This window comes from Egretta garzetta, unplaced genomic scaffold (genome assembly GCF_000687185.1).
Source record: "Egretta garzetta isolate BGI_Z169 unplaced genomic scaffold, ASM68718v1 scaffold397, whole genome shotgun sequence".
In the NCBI taxonomy this organism is placed as follows: domain Eukaryota; kingdom Metazoa; phylum Chordata; class Aves; order Pelecaniformes; family Ardeidae; genus Egretta; species Egretta garzetta.
Genome location: NW_009260493.1, coordinates 625,955 through 653,656, shown reverse-complemented (window position 1 = coordinate 653,656; position 27,702 = coordinate 625,955). Strand labels below are relative to the sequence as shown.

The 27,702-nt window shown below is 40.9% G+C and overlaps 1 protein-coding gene across 1 annotated transcript in view; it reads left to right on the top strand.

The window, feature by feature from the left end:
• The first annotated feature begins 13,183 nt into the window (after nucleotides 1–13,183).
• Nucleotides 13,184–27,702, top strand: part of RGS17 (regulator of G protein signaling 17) — a 31,385-nt gene continuing 16,866 nt past the window's right edge. The window contains exons 1-2 of the mRNA XM_009644286.2: nucleotides 13,184–13,248; nucleotides 15,902–16,045. Coding sequence (XP_009642581.2) covers nucleotides 13,196–13,248; nucleotides 15,902–16,045 — 197 coding nt within the window. The 5' untranslated portion in view covers nucleotides 13,184–13,195. The remainder of the gene's footprint in view (nucleotides 13,249–15,901; nucleotides 16,046–27,702) is intronic.

Here is a 27,702-nt window from a genome sequence, read left to right as displayed (position 1 = left end):
AAGAGTAAAAATGTTTCAGAGATGTTCGCCTTCTTCAGGGTGAGAACTTCATCTTCACTTAGCTTCAAACTAGAGAAGTTTTTAAGAGCTGGTTCAGTGGACAAAGCATATTATAACCACTGGATGTTTATGGAAATCCTATCATACAGAACATGTTGGTTTTTTCATAAGAGGAAAGGTACGTCTTGGTCCATAACAAGCTCTGTTTGCTACTAGCGTTATGCCCTAATTTCAAGCTTATTCACTCAAAAAGGCTTCATTATTCTTTTATTGTAAAGGGGTTTGGAAGAAAAGATACTATAAATAACTGGTGGAGAGATTTTAAAGCAACTGATTCAACATGTATTTCTAATAACATATAAGCATTATAGAATGACATACTCTACCCTTTGCCTCAATAGAATCAACGGAGGCAAATACAAACAGGACATAAAAAATTTTGACCTGAAATGGGAGCTAGATAAGGCCTTTCAGACGGACTATTTTGAATTTGTATGTCTTATGAGACTAAAAGAATAAAGTCTAAAGAAACCTTCTTTCTAATTGTTGAAAAGAGAGATTTTTGAAAAAGAGACTGAAGTAGTTTCTAATATTAAACCTCCTCCTTAGCCTGCTGCAAAGCTTGGTAGCTTCAATCATATTTTCTAGTTTTATTGCATAACTTTTTTCCCCTCCCCAAAGCATGTGATGAAGCTGCACAATTGGCGGGACTGGATCTAGCCTAAATATTCCCAATACACAAAAAAACCCCTCCGCAGTGGGGTCTGGCTCGGCTTTACTCAATATAGCTGGGCTAGACAGTGAGTACTATGCTTCCTTTCTCCTTCCACACCCTTCCCCAACAACACCCTTCACCCTTTGTCTCAATGACTGAAGATAGCTCCTGGAGCACAGATGTGTCTGGATGAATAGGAATTTATTATTCAGTGGTGGGCTGTTCAAGCCTATACTGTTCAGACCTCTTCACATTCATCTGGTTTCTGACTTTTTGTTTCCGTTTCCTAAGCTGATGATGCTTGTGAGACCTTGCTGTATCTGCTTGTCTGTCCCTCTCCACTAACTTCATGTATGTCACCCAATTTCAGCCAAACGACAGGTCAAACTTTCAAAGACAATCTCAAAGACAGAAAATAAACCCAAATGCATGGAAAACCACCCAGCAGCCAAGTGAAGGAGAGAGGTCCTACTGAAGCTCTTGTGGAGAGAAGATTTGGTCTGCAAGCTTAACCCTTACTGGCCAACACAGACTTCATATAAACCCCTGCTGCTGGAAGAGTTGCTGTGACAGCTCACTGAGAAGGTCCCCAGAGAGAATCGGTGTGTGAGGTCTCAGTACAATCTGGCCTTGTACCCAAGCTTGTTCCCAAGCTTTCCTCATTCCCCATCCTCTTACAGAACTCACAGCAAGGTCCTACTTTCAAAGAGAGTTTGGGACAGAAGTCAATGCCCAACTCATGAATGACTGGGGGAGGGCAAATTGTGGGGCAGGTAGAGCTGCGGGTAGCTGGCTGGGCCAGCTGTGCCATGCCCATAGCAATTTTTAGTCCACTTAATGCTGTCCTTTAACATACAGTCGATAGGCTGCCCAGAGCTCTTGTACAGTTCTTTTAAATTAAAACATTACCTTATCCTCTTATCACTATAGACATAATTTTTATAAAATTCAGCAAGAGAACTACCTAAGTATATTTCACCGGCTAGAGGAAATACAGCTCTTCATGCAAAGCTCTCTGTTTTTTTTAACGTTATAGAATTCTGGATAACAGGATGCTGATGGACTTCCCTCAATGGAGCCTATAGTCTGTGTGGCAGTAAACAAGGACATCAGACAGGCTGCACTGCCAGTGAGCAGAGCTTTTGTAGGAAGAGGGGTGATAGACCAGACATTCACATCCAGCTTCATTCAGTAATCTGTGAAGACAGCGTTCCAAGATGTCTCGTCTGCTGATCTTCAGGGATCTATTTATCTAAATTTAATCGGTTCACTCTATGCCATTGCATACTCAAGTGGAAGAGCAACTTCAGTGCCTTACTGTACAGTAACATAGCTGGTGATTGTAAATCTGTGCTAATGCTCAGCGTAAGAGTAGACAGCTTGTAAATGTACAGATCTGACTAGACGCAACACTTTCATACCAAAATTTGCGTGTTTCCAGAGATTTCAAAGCTTTCAAGTTTTCACAGCCTGTTTTCAGTCCCTTGTGTCTTAGCGGTAGATTTTTTAATCCTGGTACAATAAATAGACTTGGATTATGAAAAATCATTAAATTTATATTATGGGAGAGTAGTTTCAAGTTCTATCCTTTAAACTTCATAAAAATGAGGTGTTAAAAATAGACCCTTTATGTAAGACTTTTTTGTAATTCACTTGTAAGTGGTCTTCAAAAGGTTTCTCTGAGTTTGGTTGTATTTTGCTCTTTTCTGGGCAGCAAATGATTTACAATTCTTTTCCTCTTCTTAAGCTTTGAAAAAAATGCAATGGCACCACAGCCTTCCCTAAGCACATACTGCTTCAAGTATACAATCATACAAAGAAAAGGGGGAAATTAACTTCTGAGATATTACTTACTATTGGTACCTGTACTCCAAAGTAAAATATCCTTTCCTAGGAGGAAAAATGGTGTATCCTTTCTACCAAATTTGTATTTAGCATTTTTAGGAATGCTAAAAGAGTTAACTCACATGCTTGATAGGGTTAAAAAGAAAAAAAAGGAAGAGAAACTGCTGTATTGTTTTCTAATATGTAAGTTTTCCATAGTCAGATTCTGCAGGAAGACATAATTTATTCTTTTCTGTTGATGTATATGAAAGAATACATGCACAGCTTGCTATAAAAACTTGTTTACTGGGATGGTTGGAAATCTGGATTTTTAAAAATGACACATCAAAAAATGACCATGGGAGGAGAAAGGAGAGGAGAAGAAATCATAATTGGTTTTGTTTTCTTTCTCTGAACCTCCATGCAGCCCTTCCAACACACAACATGCTAACTAGCTTTAGGGACTCCTCAGGCTAGTTTCAGAACATCTCAAGCCCTCTGCCTCAGTGTGGTATTTTGGGAACCTCTATGAACTTAGAGATACCACACTGACTGTTCGGCATTTTCTGTATAATTTAGACATTTATGGCTTTCTTTTGCTGCACACTTGCATTATACCTCTATGTTTAAGGGAGAGGGACTGTGCTACAGGTATCTACTGCCTGATGTTACAAAGTACCAGCAGCCACATAAATTTGTGGTAGTTGGAAAGGGACCTGTGAGTAGCTCTGGAGAAACCCCTTCTGCCAGGTAAGCTAACAAACAAGACCGATACTGAGGATTCAGGCAGCTGAGGTAGATGCTCAAGTGATGAGGAACACAGAGGAGGCTGCAGCTTTCTATGTGGGAATCCTTCCAGCAAGGGAAGGGATAAAACCAGGACGAGGGAAAGGAAAGAAAACCTGCATTCTCTCCCTGAAAAGACAGTGAGTTAGTTCTAGAAAGCTCTTGTGACAGCAAGGGGATTTAACCTGCAAGTCTGATTTTTCTTTTTCTCAACAAATCTCTTTTTATTTCCTGTGCTGCCCAGTGGCTTTGACAGATGAGTAGTAGCGAGTCTTGCTGCAGCAGCATCAGACACACATCTGCCTGCTGTACCACTCTGCAGGTTATTGGTTTCACAGCATAGCTGACAGACGTCTCGGCTGGGGACAGCCAGCAACCTCGGGAGCAGGAAGGAAAGGAGGCTGTGGAAAGGGAGGTGAGCTAAGTCGCTGGTGCAAATCAGGAGGAGGCAGAAGGTCCCGTGAAAGTCTGTCACTCTGCTATCGGCTGGGTGCATCCTGCACCACTGCACTGGGCTGTTGCAGGTGAATGCAAAGCTCAGGGTCATCATTTTTAAAAACTCTGTGATGCTTTTTTCTGCTGTCAAGGAATACTAAAAGAAACCAGCTTCAGGGTCTAGACCAGTGGCTTCTACTGCCCAGAGATGTGTTAGGCATGGGGCGTGCCTCACCTTTTCCATGAGATCTAGGTAGAATTTTTATACGTTTTTACCAAAATAAGTGTTGTTGCTGAAATGTTTACTTTGATAACATACATATATATAGTTCAAGGCACCCAGAAATTGAAAGCTGTGTGCCTTATTCTTCTATATGTCAAAAAAGCCTCCCATGAAAATTTTGAAGACTTTCAAGCCACATAGTTTGTTACCTCTCTGACACCTGCTCTAATTTCTTGCTCCAAAATGATTCTAACCCAAGATTTAGTCAGGTAAATCCATGTCTTCTGTCTTCCATATTTGTTGTCTTCCCATTTTCCCACTGTTGTCAGCTGACCTTTTTATTTCATGCATGTTTTTCCTGGTAACTTGATGAATAGTAGAAAGGGATAAAAGAGCCCTCGATAGCTCCTCCCAATGACTGTCCTGTGCTTGTGGCTGTAATAAGTGCTTCCCACCTCTCTCTGTGCTGGTGAAGCCCTTGCCAGGTCTCAAAACCATCAGTGAGGGACACAGAGCCTGGGGAGGGGACAGCACCAATTACAGGGATGTGACGAAGCCTTGAGAAAACATGTGGCCACAGTGCTCACTACAGCACCTCCACAAATCATTCTGCTGCTAAAGAAAAGGGCCACATTCATTTTATAAGCAGGGAACCCTCTCATGTGACGCAGCATGAAGGACATGAAGCTTGGCAGCAGCAGGTGGCAAAGCGAGTGTCGCTGTACGGGACGTGTGACTGACAGGTAGACAAAGCAGCACCTAACACAAGAACAAGCAAGTACGGTGAAAGAGCCAGACCAGTGGAAATGTGGGATTTCAGACAACAAACCTTCTCCAAGCATGGGAACAGTAGCTGCTTCTGTAAAAAGAGATGAGGAAATGAAGGTAAAGCTTTGTTGTGATATGGGGAGGAGAAAGGGGGAGATGGAAAGAGACTAAGACATCGATGTCAAGGATAGTGCCTGAAACACAGAAACAGCAGATGCTGAGTAACGGGGAAAAAAGGAAGAGGTTTATTTTGTCTTACTTTTTTTCTACCTAACATCTAGAAACACAGAGGGAACAGACTTAGACGACAAGAAAACTGGCATAAGAACTTATGACAATCATGGTACTTTTGGAAAATGCTCAAGATTCCATAGTTTAAAAACACACAACTTGGGGAACATTTGATTACAATTTGTAGCAAAGATCTGGGTGGGGATAGTAGATTTCATCCTAAAGCAACAGTCTAAAGTGTTCATGGCAGCAGAACCATCCAAGGAATAATTAATATATCTGCCTAAAGTGAAAATTAATGATCTGTATAGCCCTGATAAAAACATAGCAATTAAGTGGGAAGACATACTAAAAAGATTGCAGACAAACCTGGAAGAAGTCAAAACCAAGACTGTTTGCTTTTAATTATATGAATGATAGACCACATCCCAAAACTGAGTTGGCAGTCTGGAAGACACTTAGGCAAAACTATGATTACAAGTTTGTTCTTTTAAAAGTACTGGATGCTTTATGCTCTTACCATACGCAACAATATTGCTGCACCCATGGCATAGCACCCATCCTTGTACCAGTGAGCAAAAATTATCTTTACCAATAGTCACAAACAATGGAAAGATCTTGTCAGCAGTAAAGCGAACCAAGAGATTGACAGTGGATAGAGAATGGATGGAAAGGGATCCCTCCTATGACATGCTGAATCATCCCTTGTACCTTATCAGGTGTTAAATATAATCCCGGACAAACTGATAGGTAAAGTCCTGCCAAACACATAAAGAAATTCTTGACACAACACAGATGACATTATAGGAATGCTAAGGAATAAAAGTGCCATAAATCTGAACCTGTTATGCGGGTGAGCAGATGGCCACCCATAGCATAGGCAAGAAACCAAAACCCCAAGCTGCCATGGACTGCAGGTCACTTAAAGCAGCTACAGACTTGGGGTGATAGTGGAGGAGAGGAAACCAAAGGCAACTGTGGAGTAGTAGTAGAAAGTGTCATACACTAACATACAAATCCTGGGGAAACTCTTGAAAACCCTCAGTTAACAGCTAAGGAAGAAGTCAGAAGTGATAAGATAAATGTCTGGAGACAGCAGCAAGGTAAATGAGCAGAGAAATAGCAAGGTGGAAGCAAGAACCTTGTCAACAGCACAGTGCACGAGGGAGAGTCAAGGCTTTAAACTAACTGTGATTGATCCAAATGCCAGCATGGTAGGAAAGAGCATGTCCCTTGCACACAGTAGACACTGGTCTCCTCCTTTCCTCAGACCACCAAGCATTAGCGCTAACTAGAGGAGCAAAAATATCAGGAGCTTGCTATGAGTTTAATGTAAGTATGGTAGCTTCCGGGAGGGAAGTAGACGTTCATTACCGATGGGTGTGTGCCCAGTCTGACCCCTATCTGTCAAGGGTAAATATTCCCTTAGTTCTACAGACATGAAGTTCATTGATACTGTAATGTGAGCGGAGCATGGTACCTGGTCAATCCCTGCCCCTACCTTTCTTACTGGAAGCAGCTTGTTTTTAGATCAAGCCTATCCACATGTAGCGCTTGGATTAACCTTCTCCCACTATTCCAAACCATCCAAAAAGACCCTGAGCCTGTTTCGACCTCATGCCACCTTCCACTCCTTTCCCTCTCAGTTTTGCCATGTTCACCAAATACCTTCTCCCTGCCACACTGATTTCTTGGGTTTTTTTTCCTTTTGAGAGTGGCTGAGGAAAGGAAGGCTGGCGCACACAGGGATCTGTCAGAGGATACCTCAGAAGTCAGTCAGTGAAACTAAAGTCAGCGTGATGACCAAATATCCAGTTATTTCAAAAAGCCTATATTAAGGAAGTCATTTTGAAGCTACTTCTGTCCAAATCTGAGACTTCTATTTCCAGAAGGAATTTGAAAAATAAAGTGCCTTGGAAGTAGAGGATGCAAGTCTTCACTTTACAGTGAAGAATGTAGATTCTGTCACTTCAAAGACTAGAACCATGTCAAAAGTGGTTTCAGAAAAGCTGTTCTCACACTGAAACAATTTTCCTAATTCTTTCTTTTGTTTTTCAACCTGTAGTAGCACGTGCACCATAACTGAAAGTTGTGTGCATTTATTTGATTAAATGCTGCTATTTCTGCAGATGAAAATTTGCCAGAAGGGTCTTATGTGCAGAAAAAGTAGTTCACCAACAGTAAAGCTTGTTTGATACTTGAACTACACTTGCAAATCTTTTTACCCTATGTTAGCTACAAATTCTTGTGCTGGCCCTATGATTTTTTCTTAAATTTCTGCCAAAACTTATACAGAATCTGTGCAGTTCACATAACCCCCAAATGACATCAGGCTTTTTACAGAGAGAAAAGGCTTTGAGTACAAGGAAACTTACTTAGAAATTACAGTGCTAATGCATGCAGTAAAGCTCTCTGTGTTCTCAAGAGTCTTCTTAGTGTCTTCTTTGTGGGGAATGTCATGGACTTCAACAAACACTTCTTTAATTTTCCAGCAATATGTCAAGATCTGTATTTCCCTCCTGTGAGGAAAGTATCTTTTCAGCTTTCTAAAGTGTAGTGGCTTCATGTGTCTTAAGTCAGCTGCAGCCGTGCTAACCACAACGAAAAGGTGGATAGATGTAGTGTAAAATGGGATTCTCAGATGTTTCTCAAACACATACAAATAAAAACAATATGCTTAAAAAAGATAAAAGGTTTCCTGATGAGATTTACATTTTGCTTTTTATAAAATGTTCCTGAGCACTGTAGAGTGCTCTTAATCATAATTTTAGTACAGCTCCTTAAAAACCACATGCAGGCATCTCAAACTTTTCAATAATGCATTACTGTCAGGCTTAATGTTTTGTTACTGAGCAGTAATGTCTGATGCAGAAGTACAAATGCGTATCTACTTGATGATGCAGAGATTTAAGCAGGACTTCCTCAGGATACTAAGTTCACCATAAAATAATAAAAAGAAATCTCAGATATCCTTTATGAGCACAGAAGCTGTCTGGCAAAGTCACAAAAAGAATATTACTGTACACAAGGCAAGGATTTTATAACGTCCAGCCGAATTGCACAGTTTCAATTTAAATAAAAATTCACGTAGCAGTGTTCTATCCCAATAAAACATTTAATGTCTGAACACTTCCTGCCCAGTGTCCACACAATTTCTTTTTCTTCCTATGCCATCAATGGACAGAATGTCCACTTTGTGACCTTCTCAGAGCTTGCTCTGAAAGACTTCAGAAAGAGTCAAAACATCTCCAGAGCAGAAGACCTGACAGGAGGAAGATGTCTTTACGGTAGAGCTGTACATGTCTTGAAACTCTTTGCTGAGTTGCAGTAACTAATAGATGAGCAAGATGTTTTGCTGTAAATACTCAAGTCTTCAGTTCCCTAAAGAAAAATTCAGTAGGTGCAATAACCTGTTCTCTGAGACAAAAGGTATTCAAAACCTACAATTTCAAAAGTTGCTGCCAAAAGGTGGTCTGCCATTTATACAAGAATGACAGAACAGAGGCTGTGGGGTGTCTTGGGCACTTCAAGCTACTTAAGAGAAATAAATTCCCTCTATGGTTCTGTCACCTTGGTAATCAGTATGGGACAGTCAGAGTTAAAAGCAATGGCTCATACAGCTTGATGAAGGCAGCCAGGCTTTTAAAATTAAAAGCTATAACATATGCATGCCCTTTATGGGCTGAACTCAGCATGTAGAACACAGAATCTGTGCACTGGCACATCAGCATGGGGTATGTATGCAACACGTAGGTCTACTTACAAATACAAGAGTCAACTTCTGTTTTGATTCGGACCTGCTTACTCCTCACAAGTTTTTAGAACTTAGACATGGTGCAAAATACAGTTTTTGAAGAACGCAGAAAAGCAAATCTGTTAAAATTTGGAGTTTTTATTCAAATTCTGACATGACAAGTGTTAACCAGAATAGTTTTTAGAAATTGCCTTTTGCATTGATCTTTTCTTCCAAAACACAAATTCTTAAAAACGCAAACATTTCAAACTTTCCTTACTGCTGCAATTAATTGAAATTTTCCATGTCTATGTTTGAAATGAAATTTTTCCAGGGTATATTTAAATCAATTAAAGTGCAATTAAGGTTCCATTGTTGCCAATAGCTTCTAACTGTTCTGTAATAGACTACAGATACATTGAAATAAGTAAATGGAGCCCAAGGTAACTCAATCACTTCTTTTGTGGTAGACTTATTCTTCTCTATTACTTTATATTAATTTATTTGTGAAATACTGAACGGCTTTTAGGACTCTGTGGCAAAAGAGAGAATGTACCCATGTCAAGGTTTCTCTTGGGCAGAGTGACTAGTATGGATGCCACTGCTCTGTGAAGACTGTATAAGTGGCCAACAGCACTTAAAAGGGCACCCATGGCTCTGCTGTCTCGATTTCACTACTCACTCAGCATTGCAAGGGGTGTATGGAAATCTTTATAGCTCACAGATATCTGATAAAAACTCTTGGTCTGTCTTCATTTAGCTTCTGGTACCCTTAAGACACTCCTCTAAATGAATGAAGACAGCACAAATAAAAGATCGGTGTTATGTTAGGGCTGTCTTTGCATTGGAAGAGCAGCACATGCACCTGTGAGATTATTTAACTGGCAGGTGCATCCAAGATGTGTTGCATTTTTCTGGTACACTAGTAAGCCTGTCCTTAAAAAAAATATGGCTTTAAAACAGATAGCATATCACAGATCATTAGAAGTAACATATTATGGCATTCTCTGAGGGGTTTTGCTTAGTGTTTGGTTTTTAAAAGATGTCTTATACATTAAAAATATAACAAGCCACCTAACTCCTTTTAAAAAAATAGTATTTCATGGATATCTCTGTCACTTCTCCCACTGAACTGTTTTAGGAAACTAAAACTCAAGCAACCAGTCAAAATCCTGTAAAGATCACTCTAGTTGTCCCCAAAACAACCAGTTGAAAAAAATCAATGAACTGCTAATGTTACTCTGTTCTTACAAAAGTTGAGATTTTAAAAATATGTGGAAAATCTAAAATGATAGTTGGAAGTCTTGAATCCACACTGTGCAAAGCCTTCCTCAGTGCACCTTTATTTCTTACAATGGATCCTGAATGAGGTCTTCAATGGGCAGTATTTACCCTAATGCTTAGGGCTTGAAGACTTTAAATGTCCCTAAACTTAAAAACAATTCTTGGTAGGAATCCGTGTACCAAGTGAGCACCAGTTAAGACAGTGAAAACGGTAACTATGGTTAAGAAATCAGTAGGGTCACATCTGGGGCTGGTGTAAGCTCATATAAGCTCTGAATTTATCTAAGCTACACAGTTGAGGTTTTGGGCCTTTATTGGCAAAGTTAAAGGAAGCAAAGCAACGCAGAGGAGCTGATGTGATAAATCACCCCCCCAAAAAAGTATTTTAAGGGCTAAGTTTCTTGCCTGCAGAGTAAATCACCCTCGATATCCTTAAGTCATTGACTGCTCCGTCCTGATGCAAGGTGATCTTTCTTGCCTATTACAGAAGTTTGAAAAAAGACAGATTGCTCTAGCTGATTCTGCTCCAATTCTGTCCTGAAAGCTAAGCCATTATGTGTCCTACCTGCAACAAAAGACATAATGCCACTTGCCCGCTGTATAAAATCATGGTGTGTGTTTATCCACACCCTTACATGATATCTCTCTTTCAAAACAGCCATTAGGGATTGGTTCCAGAAGATAAGATAAAAAATTCTCAATCCCTAATGGAGTTTCAAGATGCTTCTATGACTTCCTAGTGCATGCGCTTTTCCAGGGAATGCCCTCTTGATCTGAGAGAGGAACAGAAATGCTTGCAGGAAGGTCATGTGCAGGGGGAAGCTCCAAAATGAGCAGAGGGGGCTGGATGGGATGGTGCCAAAAGTTCAGATAATTTGCAGGGCAGTAACGACAGTCTTTTGAGGCCAGGAAAAAAATAAAGAAAAAAAAAAAGTCACTCTTGCTTCATCAGAGGATAGGTATCAACAGAGCCACTGAAATGCCTGAAATGCTGCAGCCTGTGTTTCGTGCCGTGTCCAACACCTTGGGAATTTCTGGGGAAAACACTCTGAAACCTTAGCACAAGTCCTGCAGGAGGTGGAGGGTCAGGGAAGTGCAACTGTTCAGAAATTACCTTCTTTTCATCTTCTGGAGGCACTCTGTGGAATTTGAAATTACTGTAGTCAGTATTCAGTAGGGCTGCCCAGGTATACATGTAATAAACCAAATGATTCTTCCATCAGTTATTCTTTTTTGAGCTCTCTTCCCAAGATACTGCTCTGTGCACAAGGGGATTTCTGTAATAATTACCCCTGAGTACCCAGTGGAATAAGGGGTAATTACACTGTCTAAACACAGAAATAGATCCTTGTGCCATCGGTTCCGCAACTGACAGGAAGCCTAACTCCAAATTTCTAAAGGGTTTTTTAGTTTTCATATTCCTCTAGCACCGCAAGATTGAAGTTGTTGTCTGTACAACACGGGGCTGTGCAGACTTTCTTGCTCTGCAGCTTTTATGAACTACCTGTCTCGTAACTTGTATAATAAACCGCTGCTATACCCTTGGGTTCCTTTCCTCAGCTGCAGAGTAGGGACAGCAGATGTTCTGCAAAATGAAATCCTTTGTGATTATGGGATTGCTCAGAGGGCCATAATACCTACCCACCCCCAAGACAATGAGTCAGGCAAGCAAAATAGAATACTATTCCTATTTCCTATCAGCACAAATGGAAATCATAACACTGTTAGTAAACTGTGCCACCAAATGGAGGCAAAGAAACAGAAGCAAAACTGGCGGAAGAAGCTTATACCTGTGTTGTGATAGTCTGAGAGACCATATAGAGTACCAAGGGGAAATACTATTTCTATTGGACAAAGACCCACCTTCACCACCCAGTATTTTTGCCAAGCTAGAGGGTCCCAGGAAGAATGAAAATGTTGAAAGAGCTAAAAGGCAAACTGAGAACTTGGAGACAGCATGTGAAATTTGTACCACTGTCTTAGAAGGTCTGCACGGTATCAGTTCACAATATTCTACTCCTTCACAGTTATGTACTAACTTTCACACTTAATCACAGAAAAATAATTTATCTCATCAGACTGACTTGCTGAATTAAAGATTCTAAATTTCTTTTTCTTGCCTTGGACCAAGGCACCAAATATAAACCCTCTGTCTACAGTCAGTGTCTAAATATAGCCAAGAATTAAGATATTCCTGCTTCTGCATCCTAAATAATCTGATGGAATCAATTACAGTTTTGCGTAGATGACATCTGGCATTTGCAAATACAACATGAAACATGAAATCCAACCAAAATAAGCATGAAGCTAAAGTTTCCACCCATCCTACTTCATCCTCAGTAAACATATTATTGTTTTGCATCATGGGGTGGATTTTTCCTACTTCTTATAGACTTCAGCTTAGAAGCTCTCCAGGAGAATGTAACACTTGCAAAAGAAAAGGGCTAATCATTTTGACTTCAGCCAGTGGTTAAGCCAGATGAGTGAACATCATTCATGCATTCACGGCGAACGCTGTCTCATTGCTTGGATTTTCAACTTTGCGCTTGTATTGATCAGCATGCCAGTCACACCAAGCTAAATAACAGTTTGCATTGTCAGATACAGCAAGGTTCAGAGAGAACACCAACATCAGCTGTGGAAAGGACAGAATCTGAAATGGTTTAAGTACAACTCTGTCCCACTGTGCCAGTAAGATCTTTGCCCATTATAACTGGAAGCTAAGGTCAGTCCCACTACATAGTATCCGTGTTATCAACCCATTTCAAAATGTAACCCCTTGCAGCACTCTCCTAGCATCATAACTAATGCTTTAGCCTCAAGTAACCAAACATACTCTATTAGGACTGGAATGCAAACTATCCCTGGATATAAGTACACAGTGTTTGGGAGGGTGGGGTGGGGTGGGGTTTTTTTTGTCGTTGTTGGTTTTTTTCCTTTCAAATACAACCTAAATAGATACCTAACTGTACCTGCAATCAAGGACTGCCCTCTTCCTCCTCCAAATAATGCATGGCCAGGAAAGGGACGGGTCATGTCCCTCCCCATACTGCAGAGCAGTCGAGCATAGCAAAGCAAGCAGTCCCACTCTAAAGACTGGCTAGCCTGCAGGCTCTGAGCTCCCTTGGATGAAACCATGCCTCCTGAAAAGTTCTGCCACGAAGACCCATGTTTCCACACAACTCCTGTTGCTACCATGTACTGCCAGACTTGCAAACCTCCGAAACAGTTAGCAGTCCACACCAGAAGGTGAATGCTGGAGAATTTTCAGTGGTGGAAGCTGCCGGGCAGGGCCAAGGACATGGACCATTCCTGTGAAACCACAGTTCTGCCTCTGCCCCCTGGACATGCCATGTACTGTGTGTTCAGAATTACAGTTGCAGATTTTACCTTTCTGCAGCTGAGCAACATCCATCCACTCCACCATCCATGCACGCCAGCGCGAGCAGGGACTGAGGGAAGTCGTCCCCGTGCTCCCCACACCTGCCTGGTTTTCGTGCGGTCCTGTTCTGCTTCCTCCCTTGCTCTGGCCCAAGTGCTCACATCTTCCCAAGGTGAACAAGACTGGGATTTGAACCAAGTTAAAACTAATTTTTTTTTTTCTTTCCCCTCTGGATTAATTTTAAATCATCCCTACTCTTTTATCCAATTCACCGAGTACCTGCACAAATGCTGCTGCCAGCAGAGAGAAGGGGGCAGCTCAGGTGAGGGAATGAGTGACTGTCAGTTGTGCAGGAGAAAAGGGAGAGAGGCATTTATTTCAGCAGCACAGCAGCTTGTGCTGTGTAAAAGTTATTGTGAAATTACAGCAAAGTCACCAGCTGTCATCATCGTGTCTGCCTGGATAACCTTCATCCACCCCCCCTGTATTTATAGTGCAACAGATTCTGCCATAGTACCTTTTTTATATCTAGCTAAAACTATGTAAGAAATGCATAATTTTAGGTACACAGGTGAAATGCACGGGATGTGTTCGCTCCAAGATTACAGCCCTACAAATACCTAAGTATGGGTCATTTCGCCAGTTTCTGAAATGAATAAATTTTGTCATTTTGTACAGATGTTTCTAGAATATCTATCTTACTTACAAGAAACAAACATTCCCCATGAAAATATCTGGCTTTAATTTCTTTAACCATAGTCATTGCACTTGCTGAAGCAAGTACCATTCACAGCATGACACAGCTCTCTATGACATAATTTAAGTGCATCATGCGCAGTCAGCAGAAGTTCAGCGCTGCCATTTGGAGAAACTGACTCCTTCCTGCCACTCGTGGTCTGAGCCACATACTGTGCTGCAACACTTTTCCTTTCCTTCCTACCTACCATAAAAATATGGGCTTTTTTTTTCAGTTATGTCAGCGTATCCCTTGTTAACAACACGTTTGCATTTGATAAAAAAAGGTGGGGGGTTTTTTTGATATGTTATTTTCATCTTGGAGAGCTGAGCAACTATAAACCATAAGAAGTAATATCAATAGCATAAGCAGGTGCCCTCCCCACAGGTAGTTAAATGATTTTTCGTTGCTTAATTTGACCAAACACTTCAGAAATGACTTGATTCTATTCAGTGGCAGTGCACATGGGAAAGTCAGCTGTGCAAGAAGCTGAAATAGCCACCAATCTTGAGTTTTGCAGCATGAGTTCAAGTTCAGCAGCCTAGTATCCTTGCTACATGTTGTTGTGTGTAAACTGTCTATAAGGACACTACTACAGAAGAACTTCAGGAGTTTTAGTAACTGCATAAATGCAAACTCTCACAGCTGCTGCTTGAACATGGGTGGAAGGGGTAGCACATCTCTCGGTTGTCTGTGTGTGATGTATCCAGGTGGCAAATCAACCCGTGACTGCCTTTCCCCAGCGCTCCGAACTGCAGCAGGATGCCCTGGGGGTGTGGAGCGCAGAGCATGCCTGCTCACACCAGGCCATCTTCTACCCGCTTCTGTTTTAAACAGGGCTCCTCCCCACAGTAATCCGTTTGTACTTTTTCAAGGCAAAAGTACTAAATTTATTCTAATTTACGTAAGCTTGTAATAGCCGTTACTCTGGCTACAACTCTACAACAGTTGTTGTATGAAGAAGATGTGAACAATTAGAAGCTGACATCTAAACCTTCCTAAATACCATAATTTAGCAATAAATGTTTTAACTTCTTTTGAGACCTAAGTAATGCATGGAATATTACTTCCAGCTGCATATTGCAAGTCACTGGAAAGAAAAATATCTTGGCCTAATAAAACCTAGGAAAGACTGACAATAAGCAAGAGAAAATCTTCTGTGACCAGAAAATAGTCCCCAAGTTGGAAAAGTATTTTGGAAATACATATTTTATTTACAGAGAATAACTCTTAAGTAACAAACCTCCCAGTTATGACACTTATAATAATCTTGGCTCTTAACAGACAGCTGTTAGTACCCATGATATAATATCACTTTTATCAATTTCATTGGTCCAGCATTGACGAGAGAAGTCAAAAAGTAAAAAAGATCAGTTTCCAGATCATGTTTAAAGTGAATAACCATCCTGCTGTATTTTTAGTACAATGGAAAGAGCTGTGATAGTCATATGGTAAGGAACAACTCAGTCTCTACCAAGTGCTACCCAAGCTGTGTAGCTTGCTGTTCAGAAGGGCGATAAACAATCCTTTTAGTCCGGCCAAAGCAATATGAATAGACGTGATTCAACGGCACGGTAGCGTAAGCGTGTCACTAAAATGTGGTCTTCTGGAAACTGCTTTTAACACAACAGAACTGTTGCTTGGCCAGCGCTGTTGATGGCCACGTGCTTTTGTTGCCACGAGCTGTGAGAATCAGTAGAATCAGAGATTGCTGTAGAAATGTGAATGTACTGTATGACGGTCTGTAGTAATTCTGTACATCTCTTATGTCTGTGTTCTTATAGCCACTTGGGCACTGAAGTAGCTGAAATGAGAAAGAGGCAGCAGTCACAAAATGAAGGAACATCAGCTGTGTCTCAAGCACCTGGAAACCAAAGGCCCAACAACACATGTTGCTTTTGTTGGTGCTGTTGCTGCAGCTGTTCATGGTATGTCCTGTAGTATATTTGGTTTCACATCCACCACAGGTAAACAATGAGAACGGCAAGTGCCAAGCGCTGGGAACATGTAAACTTCTGGGAGAGGATTGCTGCCAAGAGGCACAATTTAACACTTCACTTAAAAACTTGATTAAACAGTTCCCTGATTTGGTTGGACATCTTGTGAGGGGGAAGAGGAGAGAATAGTAAATTCAAGCTATATTTATCCTACTTAAACCATAACTAAATGAGGAAATTTCAGTTGTAAAACTAGTATGTGTGAATGAGAGACTTGACACTGAACATTTTATAATTTGCATTCAAAATATTCTTTTTTTCTGCTTGTACTTTTGATATTGCACTTCTCTGTATTCAGGAGGGTAAAAGGGAGATGGTCATGAATGTGAATATATGGTGACCTGGTTTACTACCTAGCTGTTGAATAATATATATTCTGTAAATCTGAAAACCTTACATTTTCAGCCTTAAAATTCCTTAAATTTCACTTTATCTTTTAATTAGTGTGGTGTAGTTTTAGTGGGAAAAAGGCTCAAAAATTGTGGCTGCTTGTCTCATCCTAAGCCAAGAGTTCACTTGGAAAGTCAAAGAATTAAAGCCAGCTTCAGAAATAGCTTTAAATTCGCAGTGTCTGGAGATGCATCAGGTCTTTATTTCTTATTTTCATGAATACAGTGTTGAAATATAAAGTAACTGACGTGCAGTACTGTTCGGAGCCTGTGCGTCCTGGTACATACACAGATCAGTCTTTTTGGAGTGACCAGTCCTCTGTGTATCTGTGTTATTTTCACTTAAATCAGCCATCTGGCCCCAATCTAAAATCTGAGGCTATTTGCCCCCACTATATTTAAAAATGCATACCAGCATGTATGCACCAGGCATCAAATGTGACAGCTTTCTCCAAGATGCCACATCCTGCAGGCAGTGCCAGGGAGGACCTGCCTTGGCTGTTACTTCCAATTTCACCCGGAGGCAGAGGATATCTGGAGCAAGGACAAGCGAGAGCTCATGCTTTTACAAAGTTACTTTGCAACGTGTTCAACCCATACAGCAAAGAGGTGGAAGCCGTATTAAATGGGAAGAGAAGGGAGGATGTTTTGCCACTGTGATCTCTGCTTTGTGACAGAGGCACAATGTAAGATGAGCTATACCATTACAGACCAGAGGTTCGTTTAGCTCAGTCTCCTATTGCAAGGAAGTGACCTGGGGTGAATGCCACAGGGAAAGGATAAAATAAGTGGACGTGCACCTCCGCAAATCTACCCACAGCAAAACTCCTCACAACTTCTGGCAATCTGCAACTTAGGGACTTCCTGGCCCAGAGGTTATTTCTGTGTATTTTCTAGCCCTTGATGGAATTTTCTTTCATTAATTTGTCAAATCATTTTCTGAAGCGACTTCCTGAACTCATCTAAACTTTTGGCATCCAGAGTTTCCCGTAGCAATAAATTCTACAACAGACCTGTGCACTCTGTGAACTGTTACTCCCTTTTATTTGTTTTAACCTACCAGATGTTAATTTCATTTGATGCCTCCTTGTTCTTCCGATTATGAAGAACAGTGAATAATTGTTCCCAGGATGACCAAGATTTTATAGAGCTCTCTCATATCCCCCTTCAGCTGTCTTGTCTTCCATAGTCTTCTCTATTTTAATCCCTGTGATACAGAAACTGACCCAGACCATGGTTTATCCTTATCTCTCTTCTGTCTACCTTGTGTCTCTCTATGTACCTTTCCTAGTCTACTATCTCCTGTCTGAGATGTGTGACTAGATCTGTTGCAGTAGTCAAGGCATGGGTGCACCACGTTTTGTGTTTGCTCTCGATTTTTATATTATTAATTCCTAGCATTCTGCTTGCTTTTTAACAACCCCTGAGATTATGTTTTCATAGAATTATCCACCACCACTACAACATGTCTTTAGTGAGTGGAAATAAAGCCCATCGTTGTGCATGTACAGCTAGGGTTGGCTTTTGCCTTGCATACTGGAACATGAATGGCCATAAAAGTACCACTCTAATTTCTAAAACTTGAAGACAAATTATTTTAATTTTTAAGCATGCTAGAGCTCAAGAAGTCTTATTTGACAACTACACTCTTTTTTGAAGCTTTCATGAGCTTTGTGACCCTTGGAGTGCCTCCACTCCTCAGAATGCAATACCATTATACATTTGAACAGCTTATGCATATTCAATCTAAATTAGAGCAATTATTGCTTTAGAAGGTACCATGTCCTTTTAGCTGCTTTAGTAATTGCTTTTGCTGTTGGCATTCTGTCCTTTGGTGTTTTTCAGGAATTGTGAGGGGATTGGGGGGGGGTGTGGTGGTAAAGTAGATTAGACTGAACATGGAGAATTCCTGTCAATTTAAGCTAGTTTTCAGGATTAAGTCCAATAATGGGCCAAAGGGCATAGTGACACCACTTGCACTTTAGAAAATCAAAAAGGTAGAACAGATGATGTAATAAGTCTTTTCCAGCTCTATCTTCTGTGATTCCGTAGTGGAAACTCCATTAGAGGAGGGATGGGACAAAACTTTGAAAAAGACCATATGAAATATTTCAGAATCTCAGTTAAAATGAAGTAATTGGTTCTGGTGCCAAATTTGTTTGGTAAATTTGAACTGTCGAGGTAGAATACAGATTGCTGTTCTTGCCTCAGTTGTGAAGCCTAAAAAACTAGAAAAATAATTTTAAAAAAATACGTAACAAACTTTACTAGTCACTCATTATATAGGGGTTTCTAGGTAGGTAATTCTCTAGGGCAGTCCTCTGTAATGGGAAAGCCTAATTGGTAATGGTAACAGGTTCTCTGGACCTAACGTAATTGCATGCTTTTCCTAGTTCCACAGGACTTTATATTTAAGCACATGAATTTCTCAAGAGATACCTGTCTGGAAATGTTGCTGGAGTCACTAATGGTGATGACAATGCTTTAACTGTCAATATCAAGATTAGGAGATTTTTTTTCTTCTGTTTTTCCACCAGCCTGTGTGACTGAGGACAGCTCTTACATCACTAATCTCTTAGTGCCTCAACTTCCTCACCATTCATAGAAATGTGTGTGTGCGTGTGTGTATGTGCAGCTTTTATCTGTTTGAAGAGTTAGTTCAATAGTTCATATATCTAAACAAATAATTAGAATTCTAAAAATATATTTTGTGAATCATGTGATGTTTGTTTTCTTCTGTTCCACCCCGTGTTAAAATGAGAATAGGCATTAAGTCTTCTGTTTGCATAACAGCATAGACAAATATTCACACCTTTGTTTAGGGAAATAATATGTTGCCTAATTGAGACTTGTTAACAGCAAAAAGTTAGATCAGAAAATTGTGCAGCACATCTTATTACAAACTTTTTCTTTCCCTCGAATCATTTATTCTTAAAGGTAACAACTGTTTGGAGTACTTCTCCATTGCCGTGGGATAACCCTGGTAGGCAGCTCAGCCCCACACAGCTGCTCACCCACTCCTGCCCAATGGGATGGCGGAGAGAATCAGAAGGGTGAAAGTGAGAAAACTATGGGTTGGGATAGTGGCAGTTTAATAGATAAAGCAAAAGCTGTGTGCACAAGTAAAACAAAATAAGGAATTCATTCACTGCTTCCCATGGGCAGGCAGGTGTTCCGCCATTTCCAGAAAAGCAGGGCTCCATCATGCATAATGGTGACTTGGGAAGACAGGCGCTACAACCCTGAACCTCGCCCCTTCCTCCTTCTTCCCCAGCTTTTATTGCTGAGCATGACGTCATACGGTGTGGGATATCCCTGTGGTCGGTTGGGGTCAGCTGTCCCGGCTGTGCCCCCTCCCAGCTTCTTGTGGTCTCCCATCCTGCTCTCTGATGGGGCAGCATGAGAAACAGAGAAATCCTTGACAGTGTGCAGGCACTGTTCAGCAACAGCTAAAACATGAATATGTTATCAACACTGTTTTGGTCACAAATCCAAAACACAGCACCGTATGGGCTGCTATGAAGAAAATTAACTCTATCCCAGCCAGATCTGGTACATCCATTGGCACTGATAATTGTCAGGACAATAAATTGCTCAGTTTACGAGGACAAAGCAGGGCTGATAACCAAGGTTTGCTCAGGTTGGAAAAGATGAAGATAAACAGGGTCCTTAACTTGGCCATTTTCTTGTAATAGGTATGGTCAGGATGTTGCCCAACTAGCTTAAGCCCTGAACTGGTGCCTGAGCATCAGTAGTGAAGGAAGCAGTCCTCCTCAGTGGAGAAAATAAAGTGCTTCCGAAGTTCCCAAAAGGAAAATCTTGTCCACTTATCACAGTGGCAGATGATCTGGAGATCTTCTAGAGGACCTTCCTCTCTCCACTGACCAGATAGTGACTTTAGGCGCTTGCTTCAGGAAGGCTGCCTCACTAAAGCATCTAAGAGATAAGTACCAGTCAGGTACCTAAGGTGCTGGACTGAATCTCGCCCTGTGTCTTAAGCTTCCACAAAACACCATTCCCACAGGGGACAGAAGAAAAGATTTCCTTACGAGGTGTAATTTCAATGCCTCAGGTAGCCTGGGAGTTGCAAAATTTGGAGTAAGACTCCTCACATGACAGTCTATAATTTCCTCAATTACACTTTCTCCAGAGAACTGCACATTTAGTATTTAGTGCTATGGTCCACAGTTTTGAGCTCAGCTTGGCAAGGTAAGGGTAGAAGCCTGCTGTTTCACCTCCCCAGCCTTATTTAGCAATCCATTACTCCAGCTTCCTGAGCAGACACGAAGCCAGTCATTCTCTTGCAAACACTTGTAAATCACATTCTTCAAAAAAACTCTCAAGACACTAGCATAGGGAGGTTGGCTGTTCTGCCAATTTTATTTTGCTTCCTCTTGTCTCCCACCCAGAGCAGGAGTCATAGCTTTTTATCTTCTTTTCCTTTCATAAGGCGCTGAGTGAATTTTAAAGCTGCAGGACACTCTGATGCCCGATAGTCCCTCTCCTTTTCCCACACACAGAAGGCTCGGGAGGCATCTAACATCTGCCCTGCAAGAGACCTTAGCAGTATGGGAGTCTGGGGGACATGAAAAGGCTTCCAGGGGATAAGTGAAGATGATCACACAACTTCCCTTGGTTCTGTAGCTCGATTCAACTGTACGAGCTGGAAGGTCTTTACCTTCAAGGGAACCGTTAAAACAACTGCTAAAGACTCTTGTGGAAGAGGGAAAGGGACTCCCAGGTCCAGCAGCTGTGCCCTGTACAAAAGCTATGCCTGCCATTTGATTTCTTGTGACCCTTCCATGACTAGTTTCCCACACCCAAGAGATGCCAAGGAAGATAGGGTATTTGCCAGCTTGGCAGTAAACAAGAGTTGCTCTTGGCAAGAAACCTCTCTCCTCCAGTTCTTGTAACTTGCCTATGACTGCTGTGAGTTACAGCTGAAACTTCTTCCTGATGACCTTGTTACACAAATATTTTTCTTTATTAAAGGGAACATTTTCCTTGCATGGGTTTAGCAGTTGAATTGGGCCTACAAGAAGATATTTCTGTCACTTGTGCCATGAATATGAGATGACAGATACAGTTGTAAGCACAATTTTAAATTATATTAATAATTTTTGTCCATGGGGGTCAACATTTTCCTCCTCCTGATGAACAGTGTACATGGTACTCTAAGTGAAAAAAACAAACCAAACCAATTTTTTTTGCACTTCCCACCTCTCTAGTACTTTGAGATTAATCATTTTTTTCTGGCATATTCAGTGTTAGTTTGCCATCGAAAAATTGTGTCTAAGCTTTGCATGACAAGATAATCCCCAGGGGTCGTAATCATGGCTCCTTTATCTTATTTAACTATGGAGAAAGTTTGGAGGAGAGGCAAGCAAAGAAAGGATGAAAACAAAAAACAATTTAATGCAATAAATTATAGCCACATGTTCTGAAATATGTGGAAAACAAAATCCATATTCTGCTTCTTATACCTGTCTGCAGCAGAACTTCTATACTACTAGGAGTAGACTAGGAGTGGGCTGGTACAAAAAGTGTCACCCAGGCTCCAGGATTTTGCTAAAGCTTTAAGCAAGAAAAGAAAATCTTTGTCTTTGAAAGAAAAGCACTCATTTTGAAAAATATTTTTGGCTTTCAGTTTTATTTTTTTTTTACAAACCTAATTTTTTAATTCTTCTTTTCCTCCCTGACCACATAGGAGAACACATCTGAAACAGATGTACTCAAGACTCTGCATTTTACCTTTTCAAAACATCACACCTGCAAAAAGCAAATATGGAAAAGTCAGTTGGGAATTATTGTACCCTAGTGTGGAATACAGAAGTGCAGGCTACTGTACTGTATTTCACTGAAGTAGAAGGTGGTATTTTAAAAAATATTTAATGGGAAAAGATGTTCCATTCTGAGCCTTTTTGTACTTTAAAACATCACAGAACTTCCTGACGTTTTTATCATTTGCTGTTGCAGAGGTCAAAGATGAAAACATTCCCTCTCTTTCCTGGAGAATAATTTATTCTGAGGGATAGTGGGCTTAGGTAGCACAGGATCTCATGCCTTGTGCATCTATGGGACAGTGTCATCTGTATTGTCACAGTGCCATGGGCAGCGCTGGTGCTTTCTTAGGAAAGGAGCACCAGTTCTTCTGACAGGTAGAATTTAAAGCTGGATAAAATCCATGACATGCACTGTCACACAAGCTACTGAATGTGATATTCTAGAAAATCAGTCTTAAATCACCTTGTCTTGAAGTCCACATATCCTCAGGGCTGAGGCCATGAGAGAAAGCTGTCTGGCCGACATTCCTGTTGTCACTGGAATGCACCATGGGGTGAGTGTGGGGTAAGGATTTAAATACTTAGTCCTCAGAAATGGGCCTCTCAAGGTTCCCGGAGCTGCTTAAAATAAGAAATTTAAATTCTCAGCATTTGGAAAAACAAGCAGAAGACACTGTAAAAATAAATAGCTTGTCAAGTATTTTTTTCATACTTTTGTAAGTTATGTTAACAGTACTTATTAAATGATGCCCAAGTAAAGCATTTCTTTTCCCTTTAAAGCTAAAGAAAGGGATGATCTCTAAAGTTAAAAAAATCAGAGAGGAGAAGCCTGTCTTCCTAATGGGTATGGTATTTAATAGGCTGTCTCTGCTTTATAATTCAGACAGGGCAAGCAATTTTGCTGGAGTTTTATGGATGTTCAGGTCCTCGAGGCTGGCTGGGGACAGGTGGCTCTGTGCGTGCTTGTTTACACAGCTCTCCCAGGGCATCGCAGCCCGACTTGCCAACCTCTGGACTTGCGCCCTTCTGTGACACTGGGCCAGATTGTCAGTGTTAGCCTAATAATTCCTGGAAGTCTGCCCTCTCCTTGAGCCAGAGCACAAATATACCTCAGATGTGATTCAATACACAACTTACCCCAGAGCTCCAGAGGTGGGGAGTAAAGGCAGCTTTGACCACTTCCCACACCTCCCTGTGAAGCAGGCACGAAACGCTACCGTTCAGAAGAGAGGAGCACATTTCTTTTACATAAATGATGCCACAAGGTACAAAGGTGTGCGAGATGAGGTCTCAAGGTGTACTAACTGCAGCGAACTACTTCTCTATAATTTTTCCCGCATCTACCTCTAAAGAGTAAGATACAAACACAGGAAATCAAAATGTTACCAGCAAACCAAAAGGACTACAGAAATAAAATTTACAAAAAGCAAAATTTAATGTAAAAACAACTAAAGGAAGCTTAAAGTTAACCTGTTAAATCTCCTGAGTGCCTGCCTTGGTCACTGTGGAGCCCTGTTGTAAATTAATCAAATACATCTCACCTCCCTTCACCAAAAAGCAGCCCAGAAATGCCTATTTCCAAGCTCATCCACCACCTTTTATCTTCCTCCTGGCTTCTTCTCAGCCCCCTGCCACCTACCTCCAAAGCCCTGTGGAAGCACAAGGTCTTGTGCAGGCTTGGAGCAGGGGCAGGAGCCGTGAGCCACCAGCTCCCGCAGCAGCAACACATTTCCAAGGGTCATTCGCCATGCAGAAGCGGCTTTGGCGCAGGTCATTGCTTTGTGGAACGTGCAAAATAAATCAAAATCATGCAGTTGTCTAGAAGAAAGCTGTAAGCTACACACTGCATTTATTTCAGCAAGTGTCTGCCAGGGGGTAGTGACTAAGGCACTGCTGGCCTACCACAAAATCATGGTGGAAGCACAAAGATATACAAGACACTACACAGACATTCAGCATATATAAATCATTTAAAATTAATTTTCAACCAAGAACTCTGGTTTGAAAGAAACTTTAACACTGTAAACTGAGTCTCACTCCATGTAAACTGATGAATGTTTTGATTTTCAAAGGTATGAAGTAAACTTGTTCCTCCCCGTAATAAAATCGAAGTTTAATGTGAAGAGTGGAGCAATAGCTTCTTATGCAGCTTGTCTGTTAACTTTGATCACAAGCCAGTGGTAGAATCCTCATTAACATCAAAACCAGCCCTGGGCTCTCTGGGCCAAGCTTTCCTAGAATCAGGATTTTATCCTTAATATTTTAAACTTTGAAAGTTCATTTCATTTTGAGGACCAGATGGAGGCTTGTGTGTTTACTGACATTTTTACCCATCTGTGGTAACACAAGCAGGTTAGAGAATGGGTAGGACATAAACATAATATATTAGCAAATTTTTAATAAATGTTTCTGAAGCTTCACAAACCAAATGCATAGATTCCTACTGCTAAGAAACCGTCATCAGTCTAACTGCAGAAAATAGTCCTATTTCAAGCAAACAATTCTGTAAAGAAAATTGGAATGCAAAGAAAAAAAAAAAAGAGAACTGCAATCCTCCTAAATTGAAGAATAAATACATGCTCAGAGGGGATTTGGGATTACACAAGGCTCATTCTAATTCAGCTGCGCATAAGATGCTGACAGTAGCTCCTTAGAAGGAGATAGCAGACTAAATCTAGTTAACTTTAGAAAATGATCTTGATTCTGCCCTGGCACAGTACACAGAGTGTATTCAGGGACAGCTGCTGTTGAGGAGACCAGAGGGAGAAAAAGCAACAGCAGATTCACCTCCACTGGGGTAAAGCAGCTTGATGTCTCCTCAGAGGCTGTTTAAGAGATGGATTGCTTCAGAGCATCAGCATCTTGGCTCTCCCTCGCCACTCATGCCCGTTTCCCACCTGCCTGTGCCAAAATGCTATTCAGCGTGGTGTCTGCGGAACAGTGGCTGAAGGAAGATTCGTAATGTCATGACAGATTTTCTGTCACCAGCGCACAGCTTGACTGTTGCTGTGGAAAAAAGAAAAAACAAAAAAAACCAAGAGTGCTGAGGATGCCTGAGTCCAGTTTATGCTGTGATTTTCAGCTGTTAGGAGTTTGGAGCCCTTGAAATCTCCCCTGATAGGGTTTGGGTTGTTTTTTTGTTTCCTTATTGCAAATTTGACAATTACGTATTTGCAGAAAAATGCATTAATTCAGGAGTCTGTGGAAAACCACAGAAATAGAGAACTGTGTGAAAGGTCTAAGTGGGTCTGAGATGAAAATGTAAGCTGAAGTAAGGCAAGTTGATAGACGGCGTCATTTTAAAGGCACCAAGGTGGCCTGGCAAATCCTCCAAACTTTGTTCATCATGGAGTATAACAAAAACTTAAATATTTAACATGCAAAAACAACAGCAAAAAAATCTTGTGCAAATTAAACACACTGGCTGTGTCTATGCTGGTAAACTAAGCAGAACCAGGGTCTAATATGGGTTCAAGCAATCAGCCCTACAGTTAAATTGTGAGGAAGTGTTAACTCTCTGGCAGAGTTTTGGCCAGTGCCAAGGTGCACAGTCTCAGGCAATGACCTGTCGCAGGCGCGGAAACCGTGTTTTAGGTATGGGCTTTAAGGACCAGGGCTACGTGGTGCCAGTCAGCCACAGGGCCAGAGAACTCTCCCAGCCCATTTTATTGGCAAGAACAAATGCAGTCTTTAAGTCCAAGCCAAAAGGGGATAAAAATTAGGCTACTTAAATCTGTTAGCAGCAAAATTTCCATCTTACAAAGGTTTATTTTTTAACCGTGTATCATTCCAAATCGGTTTAAAATGCCAGTTAAATCAGGAATAAATGTCTAGCGCTTTTAAGAGAAAAAATGAGAGAACGTATCATGGAAATGAGTCTGTACCCCTAGAAGATAACGCTTTTAAGATGAAGATCCTCTCACTAGGAAAGTGGGTCAGACATTCATTACATGAGGCAGAAAGGCAAAGGAGATGCGAATCTTGTCTAGTCACGCTTAATAATTCCATAGCACTTACATTTGTCTAGATGGCAACTCTGGCTCTTCTGAAGTAGCTGATTGAGGGCCTGATACCAGCAGATGCTGAGCACCCATTATGGAGCAATGGATATCTTCAGTTCCTGTGACATCCATGCTGAAAGTGCTTCCCAGCTCAGGGCCTTGTCCAACAGAAAATCTGGGAACCAGCAGTTAACATCCACCGAAACAGATGCCTGTAATATACACAGACTGGCATGGAGGTTCTCGATCCTGTTTGTTAGCTGGACAGATGTTAAGTGGAAGATTCCCCCATTTTATTTGATTGTAATGTGGATAAGTGTAAACTAGTTTGGTCCTGGCTCATTTCATAAAACACAGTGTTCATAAACATCATGGTAGGAATTATACTTTACAAATACATAAAGCCCTCTTTAACTGAAGAACTTCACAACACCTGATGAAAAGAAAAAATGTGAATTTAGTATGAATGTGCCCAGGCATCCCTTCCCATTTGGAAACTGCAACTAACTCTGTGGAATCAAAGGAGTGACCCTAATCAGGCTCAATTCTTTACTGTCGCTGCTATTTTCATCTCTTCAAAGCAAGAATAATAAAAAAAGCCACTACGGAAACTGAGACTAAGCCCATTTATCAGAATTAATTGAGACCATTAGGGTTTGCTTGCTAGTGGATTGGAGGGCTCTTATTCATCCAGTTACCCTTTCAAAGGATACAATTTCTATTTCTTTGAACACTAGACAACTGCCACTTTTAATTGTCTCAAATGTATGAAGGAATTGCTTGCAAAATAGCTGTAGCCAGGAGTAAGGACACTGCAGATTGTCTAGTAATTAGATGTATCCATTGTACAAGATGGAATATGAATGGTAATATTATTCTGAAGGAAGGAATGAAGCTGACAGCCAGACTAGTGATCTGTTGGGTGACCTGACAAGAGAAATACACCCTTGAGTTGAATCTTGCCTAAAGCAGAAACCAGCTCTACAGTAATGAAACAAAGCTAGAGTAACTCCATTAGGAATCATTGGCAAGCAGGCTTTGGCAAACCATGGATTTCTTACCTATATAGAATTATATACCTATATATTATATACCTATAAATTACATCCTACATCTGAGAACAAAAATCTCAAAAATTTGTCCTGGGAAGGACTAGAAGTTTCCAAAAGTTGTAATAGCTTCTGGTGTGGCTATCATTATGTAAAAGTAATATAATCTCTTTCAAGTAGAATCCAGCAGAAAGCGTATTTTCTTACAGGTGTTCTTCCAGAACAAAATACATCTGAAAAAAGGGAGAGTTTAGGAAAGTCAGATTGCTTTAAATCACTAGTTCTTTCCTCTCTTGCACAGTTACAACTTTTGCTCAGTGCTAGTCAAAGTCTGAGGGAGATACTGTCCTTTATTTCAGAAGTTCA